The 15,008-nt window shown below is 35.9% G+C and overlaps 1 protein-coding gene across 1 annotated transcript in view; it reads left to right on the top strand.

Annotated features, from left to right (window-relative positions):
* CENPE (centromere protein E) overlaps positions 1–15,008 on the top strand; it is a 77,442-nt gene that overhangs the window by 14,804 nt on the left and 47,630 nt on the right. Inside the window, 11 exon segments of the mRNA XM_058546355.1 lie at positions 2,829–2,976; positions 4,136–4,224; positions 5,509–5,571; positions 5,573–5,677; positions 9,699–9,785; positions 9,985–10,104; positions 11,914–12,036; positions 12,118–12,283; positions 13,273–13,427; positions 14,685–14,937; positions 14,940–14,998. Coding sequence (XP_058402338.1) covers positions 2,829–2,976; positions 4,136–4,224; positions 5,509–5,571; positions 5,573–5,677; positions 9,699–9,785; positions 9,985–10,104; positions 11,914–12,036; positions 12,118–12,283; positions 13,273–13,427; positions 14,685–14,937; positions 14,940–14,998 — 1,368 coding nt within the window.

Below are 15,008 nucleotides of genomic sequence, written 5' to 3'. Positions count from 1 at the left end.
TGAAGTGATATATAGAATGTGCTTAACACTATACTCTCCATACAGCAAATCCTCAGTAAGTGTATGCTATTGAGATTATTAATAGACATTATGTTCAAGTCACCGCACTGGGTAAACAGAAGACGCTCAAGAACTATCTGTCAATTCAGTGCTGAGGAGGAAATAGCCCAGTGGAAGGTATAGGGAAGAGTATTTCAGGAAGACGTCTACATGTACAAAAGCTTGGAGTTGTGAAAAAACCTAATATATTTCTTGGAATTAAGATATTCTAGTGGTAGGGGCATTTAAACCACACTGTAGGATTTTAACATTGCATTATGCTAAGGACATGGAAAAGCCTTGTATGTGACATGATCGGAATTGCATTTTAGAAAGATGTGGCTACTGTGCACATCAGATTGATTGGGCCTCCACAAGGCTTGTGGCTCTGGAGATGGAAAAATTGGATAAATTGGAGAGCTGTGTGGGAGGTAGACTCAACAGAACTTTGTGATTGTTCGGACATGGGGGGCAGGGAAAGGGAGAAGGAGGTATGCACAATGACTTGCACGCGTTACTAGGGTAGCTGGTAGCAGTATTTGTTGAGTTACGGAACACTGAATGAAGAGCAGTGGAGCTGCTCAGTGTTTTATGTGGGACGGCTCTAGTTTAAAGTGTCAGGCAGTTGAAAACAGAAATATATGAAAATCAAGTGAAAGATCTGAGATGGAGATATCAATTTGGGCATTACCTACTGCAAATCCAAATTAAAGTCTTGACAATGGATGAGCTTGCTCTGGGAGCATGTTGAGAATGAAAAAAACAGAGAGCCACAGACAGAATCCCCCAAAACAACTTTTTAGGTAAAAGCAGAAAAGAAGAACCCCTAAAGGAGCCCAGGTTTAGCTCTAGAGTTAAGAAGGAAACCAGGTGACTGTGGTAGACTAAAGGAAGAGAATATTTCATAGAGGTGTCACATTCTGTGTCAGTGGTGTCACATTTCTGCTGAGAAGTTAAGACAAATATAGGCTAAAATTCTTTGGATTTAGAAACAAGAAGCTCGTTTGCAAAAGCAATTTGAGTTATGCATTGGAAATGAAAGCCACCTTGCAGTGGGTTGAGATGGCCCAAAGGAAGAGGATCTTGAATACAGTAGAAGGGTCTGGCCTTAGATAGAAGGAGAAACACTTCTTCATTGTAACAAGGACAGGGGAAAGGGTAGGCATCAGTGCAAGTACTGCTTGTGTAAGTGTAGGCTTGTATTTTCTTTATGAAATAGGAGGTTTAATTTTTCTGCTGTGGTGGCAGGAGATGGTAGACACACAGTTTGTAGGCATGCTAAGAGTTTGAAATAGTCTGTCCTTTGTAGGGAATGGAAAAGAAAACCGACAAGGGGGAGAGGAATCTTGCCGGCCAGCCTTGAGGACCCGGGTGATGTTGGCAGCCAGTCTTCTAGCTATCCACACGGTGTTCAGGAGACTCATAAAGGCTCACATGGCAGTGTGATTCATCTGAGTGTACACTGTGATAGGATAGGTGTGGGGAACACAGAATGGGTCAAATAATTTGAGGCTGTTGACCCAAAAATGTGGTTGAAGTGATGACCTATAGAATCTAAGGTAATGGGATGAGAATGCAGAGGGAGCTAGCAGGAAGACAGCAGTGAATCAAGGGAATAGAGGTCCCTCTTAAGCTGACCAGCTATAATGGGATTAACTGAATCAATGGAGTGGAAGGATAGCAACTGTAGTAAAAGCAGGAGGTCTAGGTTTATGAGTTTCAGATAATGGCAAGGTCCAGTGGCTTTGGGAGCGAATGGAGTTGAGCTGAAGGTCGTTGGAATCAAGGATTATATATGGATGGGCTTTTGCAGGGCAGGCTGTGGAAAGGGCTGGCCATTTCAAGCAGAAGCAGTACATTCTGGGGACAAGAGATGATCCTGAGAGGCAGTGCGGTGGAATAGGTGGTGGATAAGCTCTGAAGTTACAAGCATGGGCTCAGCCACCAGTTGGCTGTATGACTGTATACAAGTCATGTAAACTTTTTGGGCACCCAGACATCTATAAAGGGGATGTGGTAATAGAGGATTGTTGAGAGGAACAAATAAGATGAGATAATGTGTGTACTAGTAAAGGGACAAGAGAAGAATGTAGCTGTAAAATATGGGAAAACACAAACACTTCGGAGGTGGGCAGAGGAAGAGAAACCAGCAAAGCCAAGTGAGTGGTGAGGACGCCTAGCTGGGTGGGATAAGAACTAGAGACAGAGGGTCCCTAGAGGGATGAGGAAGAAGTAGATAGATGAGGAAGAAGACAATGTAGAAACTAAAAGAAAATGTTGGCTAGAGAGAAGGAAGGAATCAAGAGGTTTTTTTTTTTTTTTTTGTGAGGAAGATCAGCCCTGAGCTAACATCCTATGCCAACCCTCCTCTTTTTGCTGAGGAAGACTGGCCCTGGGCTAACATCCGTGCCCATCTTCCTCTACTTTCTATGGGACACCACCACAGCATGGCTTGACAAGTGGTGCGTCGGTGTACGCCCAGGATCCAAGCCCCAGGCCACTACAGCAGAGTGCGTGCACTTAACTGCTACACCTCTGGGCCGGCCCCAAGAGTTTGTTTTGAAATTTAAATAATAGTTTCATCAAATTTATTGAGGAGTTAAACACTCATCTGAAAAGCTTGAGTATGTTTTCTTGTCTCAGGATGTCCTTAGACTGATAAGATATTAAACTAGGCTTAATAAGAATTCTACCAAGTCAAAGGTTTTTAAAAATGGAAGCTAGTTCCCTTGTTGTATGATGTTTGAGCCTAGATGTGTGTGAGGTAATTTTGATTTCTTCCTCTTGAGGCTAAAAAAAAAGGAAGAGTCGCTTGGTGCGTTGGCAAAATTAACAAAATGAAGGACTCAAACGATGTAAATGAATTTAATATGCCAGCGAATATAACAACAAAGATACATAAGGTTGCTCTGACTTTAGGAGGAGAAATTGATGAATGTGAGTGCTTTTTCAACTGCTTTTAATTATAAAAGTATCCCTATAAAGAGAGACTTTATTTATAACTCAATGTGATAAACACAGTTAAATAAAATGTATGTATTTTAGATGTGATTATGGTGGAGATAATGATAAAAATAAGTAATTTTAAGAAAGTGAACATTCATGAAGTTTTCTATTGTTTTGAAATCTCTTAAGAATGATGCACTGTAGTTGAAACACATGAGACAGATATTTTTGTTTGTTTTTGTTCTAATCACTACCAATTAAATTAGTATCCATATAATGTCTGTCTTAAACTTTGCTAATCTTGAAAGAGTGGCCTTTACACAGGAATCTGTTGCAAAATTTGTCGCCAATATTATAAGTATTTTTTATGGGCATTTAAAAATCTTCTTATAATGATTAAATCTCAAATTTAGAATTTGTCGTGTGTGTGTGTGTGTGTGTGTGTGTGTGTGTGTGTGTGTGTGAGGAAAATCAGCCCTACCTAAAATGCATGCCAGTCCTCCTCTTTTTGCTGAGGAAGACTGGCCCTGGGTTAACATCTGTGCCCATCTTCCTCCACTTTATATGAGACGCCGCCACAGCATGGCCTGACAAGCGGTGCATCAGTGCGTGCCCGGGATCCAACCCGGGCTGCCAGCAGCCGAGCACGTGCACTTAACTGCTATGCCACGGGGCTGGCCCCATAGAATTTGTCCTTTTTACCTATACAGTCATGCATCAATTAACGACAGGGACATGTTCTGAGAAATGCGTCTTTAGGCGATTTTGTCATTGTGTGAACATCGTGGAGTGTACTTACACAAACCTAGATGGTATAGATGTGTATACTACACACCTATGTGGTACTAATCTTAGGGGACCCCTGTCGTATATGCGGTACGTCCTTGACTGAAACATTGTTATGCCACGCATGACTGTATTGTATTAAGGATCCTATGTTTTATCACTAATTCTAACCAGTGATCTTAATTCACACAATAATATAAATGATCACATCTGTTAATGTATTCTTGGCATTCATGCTGTGAGCACATATTAGCCGATTTGAGCTTATTACCTATGATCAGAATTTTTTTAATAATCTTTAATTCAGGTTTTAGGAAACTTAATAACATGCTTATGGATAAATTTCTTTTTCCCCTAATTGTAGCTCTCTGTTCAGAGTCTGATGTTTTCAGTAGCACTCTTGATACATTAACTGAGATAGAGTGGAATCCAGCAACAAAGCTGCTAAGTCAGGTAACTTAAATGTATTTTATAGAACATTATCCTTTACTCCTTTTCAAATTCCTTTGTTGTTGGTATTTACTATTGTAACACATTACTAGCTCTGACTTAATTTCAGTAATAGTTGTGGTTCTAATTAAGGCTTCCCCCACTTCTTACACTCCCCACTGGTAACTGGCATCCAGAGAGAAGCTAAACATTTCATAAGTATGGTAGTAGGTAGACCTTTGCTTCTAGTGCTTTACCAGCAGGTCTTAGTATCTATGATTTTTTTCTCTAAGTTTCTGTTTTGCCTTGGGCAATCCTTTGAGAGTAAAAAACGGGCTGATTTTAAAAGTGTCAAAATTCTCAGGCATCTAGTAGAATGATACATCAGGGAGGGGTAATATTGCTAAATAATACTGAAAAATAAAAGTAAATAAAATTATATATAGTCTTATCAAGACTAAGAAATAAGGAATACTGTAGTGAATACTTTAGTAAGTTTAGATTCCATGTTTACTTTCTAGGCTGCTAATGTTCAAAGAAATATAATAGTTTTATAAATGTATTAAAGAAAATTTCATTTTAATTTTGAAATAAAATTGCAGTGATTCTTGGGAATTATTATTATCGTTAGCTAACCATTATAATTAGTTATAATTAATTATTATAGATAAAGTGCTTTTGTGTCCCTAAAATATACTCTAGAAAGTTTGTTGTTTTTTGAAAATCCCTGGTGTTAGTTTTGTTTGTTTTTTTTTTAGTTTATCTCTTTCTCTTAATAGTACAGAAAGCAGAAACAGGCCTCTCCTGAGTATGGTGAAACCTGGCAGCCATTAGAGATTTAGAGGTCAATAAATAATAGCTCTGTTTCACTTCCTAAATTCAGAGCCATCTGAGAAATTAAACAGGAGTCAGACAGGTGGAGAATTAAATTATTGGCTTTATTACCAAGGAGCTTAAGGGTCTGTGGTCAAATGGACTTCCCATTATGTGCCCTACTCCTGCTCCCGGCTGAATTTTTCCAGTCAGGCACAGGCAGAGCATTTGTTTATTAGATTTTTTTTTTTTATTCTACCTCTTTCAAAATAGTCTTCCTCTCTTCTAAGTTAGCTAGTTTACCAAAATGCAGACCTTCTATTATACTCTGGATCAAGCTAGAGCATTGGGAAGATATTGAAGAACGGAATGACGTAAACCACCAAATGATTCAAGGTTAAATTAATTATTTGACTAATCCAAATTTTAGTTAGGGGAAAAAGAACATATGATCTGAATCTTCTCTGACTTGAAATCTGGTTTTGTTTATAATAGGAAAACTTAGAAAGTGAGTTGAATTCACTTCTTGCTAACTATAATAATCTGGTATTAGACTATTGAACAACTAAGAGGAGAGAATGAAGAAATGGAATCGAAATTAAAAGAAAAGAATGATTTAGATGAATTTGAGGCTCTAGAAAGAAAAACAGAAAAAGATCAAGAGGTAAGAGATATGGAAACATGAAACTAAACTAAAACCACACTTTTAAAAGAAGTATTCTCTTAGAGATGTTTATTTCTAAGGTTGATATATTGAAGACCCAGTCATTTTCCATTTGTACACATAATTGAGAGAATTTAAGAAATGATTCATTAATGTTGTTTTAAAAATAGTTAAATCATATTTATTTCACTTGTGCTTATGTACAAGAGGAAGAGGGAATTAAAAACATCTTTGAGAAGGTTTGGTGAATCTGCCTGTTGATGGATTTGTCTTGAAGAAATTATTTCCTGATAATTTATATATTATCAATATTTAATTTATTAAGTATACCAGAAATTCTGCCTAGAGCATAGCTATTTCCTACTGAGACCAATATGAATTTTAATATCTAGCTGAATATTTTATGTATAGATACTACATATTAATGGATTTCATTTTCTTTGGAAAGTATGTACCTAAATAGTTAGAACATTATTGGAATAGCTAGGGAAGCTGATTTTTCACATTTCTTTTTACATATAAGAGTTATTGTGAAAATTAGTATAACTAATACTAAGTAGTTTTAATGGAATTTTTAGAAATGAAACAGATTACTTAAATTTTCTAAGTGTATAATGTTAGGTAGGCTACATGGTAAGAGAAGCTAATCCAAACACCATCAGACTTTGGAGACTCAGAAATTGTCCAAAAGATTTGAGAAATTTCTTAGTGCAGAAACCTAGAGTTTATAGACACTATGAAATTATTCAGAATTTTTTAATGCATATGCATTTTTCTGGAACAAGAATCCATAGCTGTTATCACACTTGTGAGGTGATCCATGATTGCCTCCAAAATTAAGAGCCAGTGTTTGGTGTAGTTAGAATATGAGTTAATTTGCAGTTACTTCTCAGATTTCTATATGAATAGCCCAAAGGGACACAATCCTTTTTCCTCAGTATCATTGTTTAGTTTCTCACCCTTTTCCTTTTTCAAAGGAAAAAAGAATTCTGTGCCAAAACTATTATTTCCATTCTACCTACAAATTAATTAATCCTACATTTCATAGGTATTATTTCCTAAGAGGCAAAAGTCTAAGTTCTCCACAGGGTTTTGTTTACCTTGTTTTAAAATTGACAAAATGCAAAATGTCATGATAAAAGCAGTGGACTTCAGTCAGTAGAACTGGGTTATATTGAGAGGAGGTGTCCCGAGTTGTGGTTACGAGCAGGTTCTCTGGAGCCAGACTACCTGGAGTAAAGCCCCAGTCTTGCCGTTTCCTAGCTCACCGCAGACTTGAGCCCGGCGAACATGGTTGACAAGGCCTTGAGCAAGTCACTGACTCTCTCAGGGCATCCTTCCTGTGTACCTCCACGCTTAAGGTCAGATCAAGTGCTTGCCAAGGCCCCTTCTAATTCCAAAATTTCATCTAAGTTTTTGTGTATTTCTTATTAGAAATAATATGACATAAAATTAACTTTGGGCCTAAGTGTGTAATTTCTCTAATTTTTTCTTACATCATTTATATATTCAGTTAATAGTAAAAACTAAAACTCATTGAATTGAATCACACACAAAAAGATTACACAATAACACAGAATATATGACTTGAATCTTGCATCTGGATTTTTTTTTTTTAAACCACAGTCAAAGGGGAAAATGATCCTGTTCTCTTCAGTTTTATTTGGACACAAATTGAAATTATAGATTCTGTAAGGTAACCTAAAAGATTGAGTAATAAAAACTTACTCTTTTCAAAGACAGTTTTACAATATCCATTCCATTTTGAACTGAAAGTATAAGTTTATGTGTAAGCGGTAAAATAGGTTCCAAAACATACATTTTGGGGAAAAGTTTAAGCAAAAAAGAGTAAAAGTCAAATTATGGCTTTAGGACATGTGTCGTTGCCCTGGTTTGCCTAAGGGTTTTGTCAAAAATCACCAAAGCTGTGGATAATTCTCAAGTGGGAATATCATAGTATAGGATGTTTTAAATAGTAGTTTTAGAGAGAAATAAACAAGGTCAGTATCCTCACGCTCAGGGAACAAGAGAAATTTCAGTCCTCTACCCAGTCTCACTTGATTCATTGAATTTTATGATTTTCACAACTTGGAGATTTTTGTCTTAGGAAGTCAAATATTTCATTTCATCTGCTGAAAATTACAGTGAAATCTGCAGTGTTTTCTTATGCAGCAACAGATTACCTTTGGACCATATCGTACACTTCCTTCTTATGCTCAGCATCTTGAACAAGTCATCAGGAGGTTAGGTCAGCAGAGACTCAGGTCTCTGCAAAAGTTGCTTCATCTTTTTCTGTTTATGAGAACCGATACTTGAAATGAAGTGCTATTTCAAATGGGATGTGGGAGAATTTTTCCTTCTAAATGTTTATTTTCTAAATATTTTCCAAAATTAAGATTGCATATTTAGTTCTTCCTTATTGGTAAATGTGCTTTTCTTACACAAAAATTAGAAACAGGCAAAGTTAGTTTTCTCGCACAAAAGTTAGAAACAGAGAAGAAAAGGTAAAAGATGGAGCCAGTTTAAATTACAACCAATACAAATGTCTAAAACTTTGCTGCACAATTGGGTAGCCACTAACCACATGTGGCAATCGAGCACTTGAAATGGGGCCAGTGTGAATTGACTTAAGTATGAAAAAAGAATGTAAAATTTTTTTTATATTGATTACATGAAGAAATGATAATATTTTGGATATATTAGGTTAGATAAAATATTAAAACTAATTCTACCTGTTTATTTTTTTTGTGAGGAAGATCGGCCCTGAGCTAACATCCAATGCCAATCCTCCTCTTTTTGCTGAGGAAGACTGGCCCTGGGCTATCATCTGTGCCCATCTTCCTCCACTTTATATGCGACGCCGCCACAGCATGGCCTGACAAGTGGTGTGTTGGTGCGCGCCCAGGATCCAAACCTGCGAACCCGGGGCTGCCGAAGCGGAGCGCACGCACTTAACCGCTGCACCACTGGGCCAGCCCCTACCTGTTTAGTCTTTAATGTGGCTACTAGAAAATTTTCAATTCCAAATTTGGCTCACATTATATTTGTATTGGATGATACTGCCCTAAAATAGGAATGTCATCACTAGTCTGAAATCTAAAACTAGTTAGGACGGAAACATCCAGAATGTAAGTCCTTTACATTCTACTAGAATTTGCTTTTACTCTTTAAGGACTCATCTGATTATGAAGATTACTTAAGTCTAAGGAAAAATATGTTTCTCTTGGGTAAATTGTAGTTTACTTGTTTTGAACACAAAAATTTCTGGTACTGAGATATTTAATGCTTCAGACATTTTGATAGAAAGGAAACTTTAATGGAAATACTTATATCTTTAAGTATTCTTTATACTTTTAAACAGTTGACCAATATAAAGCAATAACATCATCTTTCCAATATTTCCTATAGAATAAACCAACTAGGTAATAGTTGATAATCCCGTATGTACCTCTGTAACTTTGGTGAACGGTAATGATATTGTAAAGGTACCACATGAAACTACCCTAATCCAAACCTACATTCCAGATCACAGCTCATTAAAAAATATGCCAGTGTAAAGCTAGATGGATCATTTATGGGAAGAAAAAGAATCTTAAAGGATAACTACATTTCTGCACTTAACTTACCCAAAACAAAAATCTGTTCCAAGAATGTCTTCTAAAAGTTTGATTACCACTTCATCTCCTCTAAGTGATGCATACTAATTTACTTTCGACATTATTGTTGCTTTATTAACAGACGACACAGTGGTTATTTGGGTCATGCTGAGGTTTTTTTCCTGTTCGTTTTGTGGGGTTTTAGGATTTTCTGTTTGGTTAGTTGGGTTTGGTTTTGGGGGGGATGTTTTTGTATTTTTAAGTAATGGGATGCTCTATTGCAATAGCTTGAGCAGTTGATCTCTCAGTCCCTTCTTACTGTGTTGAGTGATTCGGAAGCAGAGAATGAATGCTATCTTTTTTTTTTTTTTTTTTGCTTTATTAACTATTGGTTTGCTCTGTTGCCTGTTCACATGCTCTTACAGATGCAACTAATTCATGAAATTTCCAACTTAAAGAATTTAGTCAAGCATGCAGAAGTGTATAATCAAGATCTTGAGGAGAGCATTTATGTTGGTATTTCTGTTGATAGGGAACTAGAACTATAAAATATACATCATATGGAATTGAACATGATTTCAGAAAATAGGAGTTATGTTTTTAAATACCAACTTTTGAATTTTACTATCTAAACTATTAAATGTAAATTCTTTTTAATCGCTTAGAATTTAGATCTGATTAAATTGTTTCATTCTCCTTTGACTCTTTTAGAATGAACTAAGTTCAAAAGTAGAGCTGCTTAGAGAAAAGGAAGACCAGATTAAAAAGCTACAGAAATACATAGACTCTCAAAAATCAGAAAATATGAAAATGGACTTGTCATACTCATCAGTAAAAATCAGGTTTATTTTGTTGTGTAATCATCTTGGCATTTATAGTATACCATCATCATTATCATAGAAAATGTTTACATTGAGCTTACTGTATGCCAGGAATGGTTGTAATTGTTTTACATATAGTATTTTGTTTAATCCTATTGATAACTTTATGAGAAAGGGACTATTAGTATCATTGCCATTTTGCAGATAAAGAATCATTCATAGAGAGCTGAGGACATCATTCTTTGGATGTAAGTAAGTTAGGGGTGAGCTTCCGTTAAAAACCAGTAATTGAAAAAGATTTTTAATTTTTTTCAATTGTTTTATATAAATGTATGGAGAAGTGTGTAGTGAGTTCTTCAGGTGTGCCCTTGTGTTGGTGTTGATAAATAACTAGAACTATAAAGCATATATCACATGTAATTGAGCATGATTTTATAAATTTCATAAATTTACTTAATAAATATTAACACATTCTCATTATATTTTAAGTAACTGTTTTAACAGTTTGGTGAGTATTTTTCAGAAACTAGCTGTAGATGATTTTAGTTGGTATCAGATCATGGCATTAAATAACATTGAATCTCATGGTGAAATTGTTAATTTTTTTATTTGCTTTCAATCCACCTGATTACTTCAAGAAAGTATCAGTTTGATTCTAGGTATTTTTTTGGTTTTTTTTGTCTATGTGTTTTTGTTTGTTTGCTTGTTTGTTTTGGTGAGGAAAATTGGCCCTGAGCTAACATCTGTTGCCAGTCTTCCTCTTTTTTTTTTTTTTGCTTGAGGAAGATTGGCACTGAGTTAACATCCATGCCCATCTTCCTCTATTTTGTATGTGGGACGCCTCCACAGCATGGCTTGACGCGCAATGTGTAAGTCCGCGCCGGAACCTGAACCCGAGAACCCTGGGCTGCCGAAGCAAAGCACACGAACTTAACCACTATGCCACCGGGCCAACCCGATTCTAGTTTTTAACACCCCTTTTAAAAATGCAACGGTTTCTAGCTAGAATTTTTTTAATCTTAGTTTCTATTGTTCTTTTGTTTTCATTTGAGCTTTTCAGAGTGATTTTTGTTACTTTCTATTAATGACAAATGATTCTTTTTAAAAGTGTTGTTACTGTTTGGAGGCCCTGGGAAGAAGGGCACTTGCATATAATCCTGGAGTGTCTACTGATAGAGTGGCAAGCAGAATTGCCCACTTTTTAAAAATTGTTATTTCTTTCTCTTCATTCATTCATTCATTCATTCATGCGTTAAAGTTTTTCCAAGGACGTATGGTTGAATTCATGTCAGCTAAAGTCATGTTAAAATGCCACTTCTCTTTGAAATGAGATAGTGGATCTTTTTATGTATTTATCAGTAGTTTATATTTTCTCTTCTGTGAGTTGCCTATTCATATCTCTTCTTTTTCTATTGCATTGTTTCTTTTTTTGTCAATTTGTGATATAATATTCTTAATTTTAACTATTAATTGCTCATCTGTCATGTTTTGGAGAGAATAATTTAAATATGTAGGAAACTTTAACAGGCTAGCTGAACAACAATTGTGTTAACCTTTTTTAAACAATGACAGGTTTCTTAAATTATAATACTTCTGTACAGTGCTTTTATAATTTGGAAAAAGATAACCAGAATTTTAAAAATATTTTTATTTTGGAAAATGTCATTTCTTTTCATCTATCCTAAAAACACATTTGGTAATTAGCATATTTTCACTATTTTTGATTTGTTAGGAATAACGTCTATGTATGCGTTCTCTAAAGTCTTTTCCAACTCTAAGAAAGTTAGATTTCACTAAATCCTTTTTGTTGTGTGTAGAGGAAAACACTCAAGACCTGAAACAGATGAAACAGACCCTGCTTGATGCTGAGGCTGTAGCCCTTGATGCCAAGAGAGAAGCAGCCTGTCTTAGGAGTGAAAATCTGGAGCTAAAACAGAAAATGGTCAGTGATTTTTGTTATATTTCAGTAAAGCAGTTGTAATGATCTGTACATTTTTGTGAATTTGTATTGTTTCTCTCGTAGAAAGAACTTGCAAGTGCATGCAAGCAAATGGAAAATGATATTCAGTTATACCAAAGCCAACTGGAGGCAAAGAAAAAAATACAAGTTGATCTGGAGAAAGAATTACAATCTTCTTTTAATGAAATAACAAAACTCACCTCCCTTACAGATGGCAAAGTTCCAAAAGGTATTTTATAATTTCAGACTTAGCTCTTTGCAAATCCAACTTTCTCTAGAAAAGTACCTAAAGGATTTTGCAACTACATTCCAATGATTAAAAATCCATTATTCGGGCCGGCCCGGTGGCGCAAGCGGTTAAGTGCGCGCGCTCTGCTGCGGCGGCCCGGGGTTCGCTGGTTCGGATCCCGGGCGCGCACCGACGCACTGCTTGGTAAGCCATGCTGTGGCGGCGTCCCATATAAAGTGGAGGAAGATGGACACCGATGTTAGCCCAGGGCCGTCTTCCTCAGCAAAAAAAAGAGGAGGATTGGCGGATGTTAGCTCAGGGCTGATCTCCTCACAAAAAAAAAAAATCCATTATTCTCTGATTTTTTTTAAATAGCCTAATATTAAGTTTCAGTATCATTTGGTATCAGTATTTATAAATGTTTCCATGGATTTCAAATCTTAAAGGTTTTTTTTTAATAAAGTCACCCATCTGTGTGCTTTTTTTTTTTCAATAGGTCTCTTAAGCCTCTTGTTTTTTGTTTCTTTTTTGAGGAAGATTGACCCTGTGCTAAAATCTGTTGTCAGTCTTCCTCTTTTTTCTTTTTTCTCCCCAAAGCCCCAGTACATAGTTGTGTGTCATAGTTGTAGATTTGTAGCTCTTCTGTATGGGATGCCGCCTCAGCATTGCTTGGTGAGCAGTGAGTAGGTCCGTGCCCAGGATCCGAACCAGCAAACCCTTGGCCGCCGAAGCAGAGCATACAAACAACCACTACGCCACTGGGCTGGCCCCCAAATCGTAAAGGCTTAAGAATGATTTTTCAAATAAATTGGACCTGACCTTGAAAAAGATGATTCAAGAACTATTAACAATTAGATTACCTGTTAACCTACATTGGTTCTTTCTTTAATAAATTTTATATAATCTGATTAAATAATCTAACTTTGTACGTAGTTTAGATTGTCCCAATAACTGCAAGTGGTTTTATTATTTTACCAAAAATATCCTAGATTTGCTCTGTAGTTTGGAATCGGGAAGAAAGATTACTGATCTCCAGAAAGAACTGAGTAAAGAAGTTAAAGAAAATGAAGCTTTGCGTAAAGAAGTTAATTTGCTCTCAGGATTGAAATCTTTACCTTCAGAAGTAGAAATGCTAAGGAAAATGGTAAATACGTTCTTAAGCAAATAATTCTTATTCTGAAATAAAAACCTTTGCAATAATGCCTTAAATATTTTGCCATAGTTTATTTTAAAGTAACGGTGAAGAGACTGTAAACATTTGACCCTGCTTGTTAGCAATAGAAATGAATATATTTCCTCTTCTAATTTGTTCTTATACTACTGGATGAGAAAATATACTTTCAAAGTATATTTACCAGTATCCTTGGTAATGGGATCTGCGTAGCAGCCGTTTCTCTAGTTCTCAGATGTTGTGTTTGCAGACTTCTGTGGCCCACGCTTAGTCTTCATCTCTGTTGTTGTTGTTGCTCTAGTCGTATCACTGTGTTGAATAAAGGAGAGTGAGGAGGTACAGAGGGTGGCATTGGTAAAGTTCTAGAGGTCGGTGTGAATCTTGCAGCCTAGTGAACAATTCTATAAACCCTTCTGCCAGCCTTTCCTTTCTCTACCCCTCTGAAAGATATAAAAATAACAGGAATTTGAGTACTTATTACATGATGAACATCATACTGAAGAACTTGAGCAACATTGTTTTATTTAGTAATCCTAAAAACTCTTTAAAGTACGTGCTGTTTTTTCGCCCAACACATAGTGGTGGAACTAATAGCTGAGCTACGCAGACCTGCCTCCTGCCCTAAGCCCGTGATGGCAACAACTCTGCTGTCTCACTCTGTCTCCTCTGTCTCGCCTGTAGCTCTCCTCCCTTTTTCCCACTTCCTTCTAGTTAATCTTTCCCAATGATTAAACTATTTATAAGCTGGATATGGTTAGTTTAAATTATTTAAATGTAATTTAAATTTTTAAATTTTAAATTAAAGCTTAATTATTTAAATTATTCATGGATTAAGTTTTGGGAAATCTGAGCTGCATTCAAAGGCTTTAGAAAGAAAATAATAAGCAAATTCTAAGAAAAACCATAAAATGCCTGACACACCATAAAGTTAGAAAACACTTGAGAATGATAGAAAAGGAAATAAAGACATCCTGATTAAGTGTTTCTCCTTCTCCATGAAATCCTTACTAGAACCAAAGAGATTAGAAAGCAAAACTTTGTTGGTAGTGTTAAACAGGATAATATATTGTTGTAAAGATGTGACAATAAAATTATTGCCTTTCCTCAGTCAAATCTGTGCTTAATTTCAGTGTCTTTTTTTCTTTTTTGCAGAGAAAGCTTTTTTTTCTGAAAACTGCTTCAGTAGATCATATGTTGCTAACACAGCTAAATTTTATTTCTTTTCCATAGATACATGATAAATCTGAAGAGCTCTATATAATAACATCAGAAAGAGACAAATGGTTTTCTGAATTAGTTCATAAAGAGAGTAGAATTCAAGATTTACTTGAAGAAATGGGGAAAACTAAAAATGACCTAGCAACTACCCAGCTGAATTATAAAAGAACTGATCAAGAATTCCAAGATTTTAAAAATCATCATATTGAATTTGAGCAAAAGTATGAGATGGTCCTTGAGGAGAATGCAAGAATGAGTCAGGAAATAGGAATCTCGCTAAAGAAGCTCAAAAACTTGGTTTAAGTTTGGATGCTTTGAACGTAGAGGTTGGTACAA

This window comes from Diceros bicornis, chromosome 8, assembly GCF_020826845.1.
Source record: "Diceros bicornis minor isolate mBicDic1 chromosome 8, mDicBic1.mat.cur, whole genome shotgun sequence".
Lineage (NCBI taxonomy): Eukaryota > Metazoa > Chordata > Mammalia > Perissodactyla > Rhinocerotidae > Diceros > Diceros bicornis.
The sequence above is the reverse complement of the archived record's forward strand: the minus strand, read 5'-3'. Positions and strand labels throughout refer to the sequence as shown.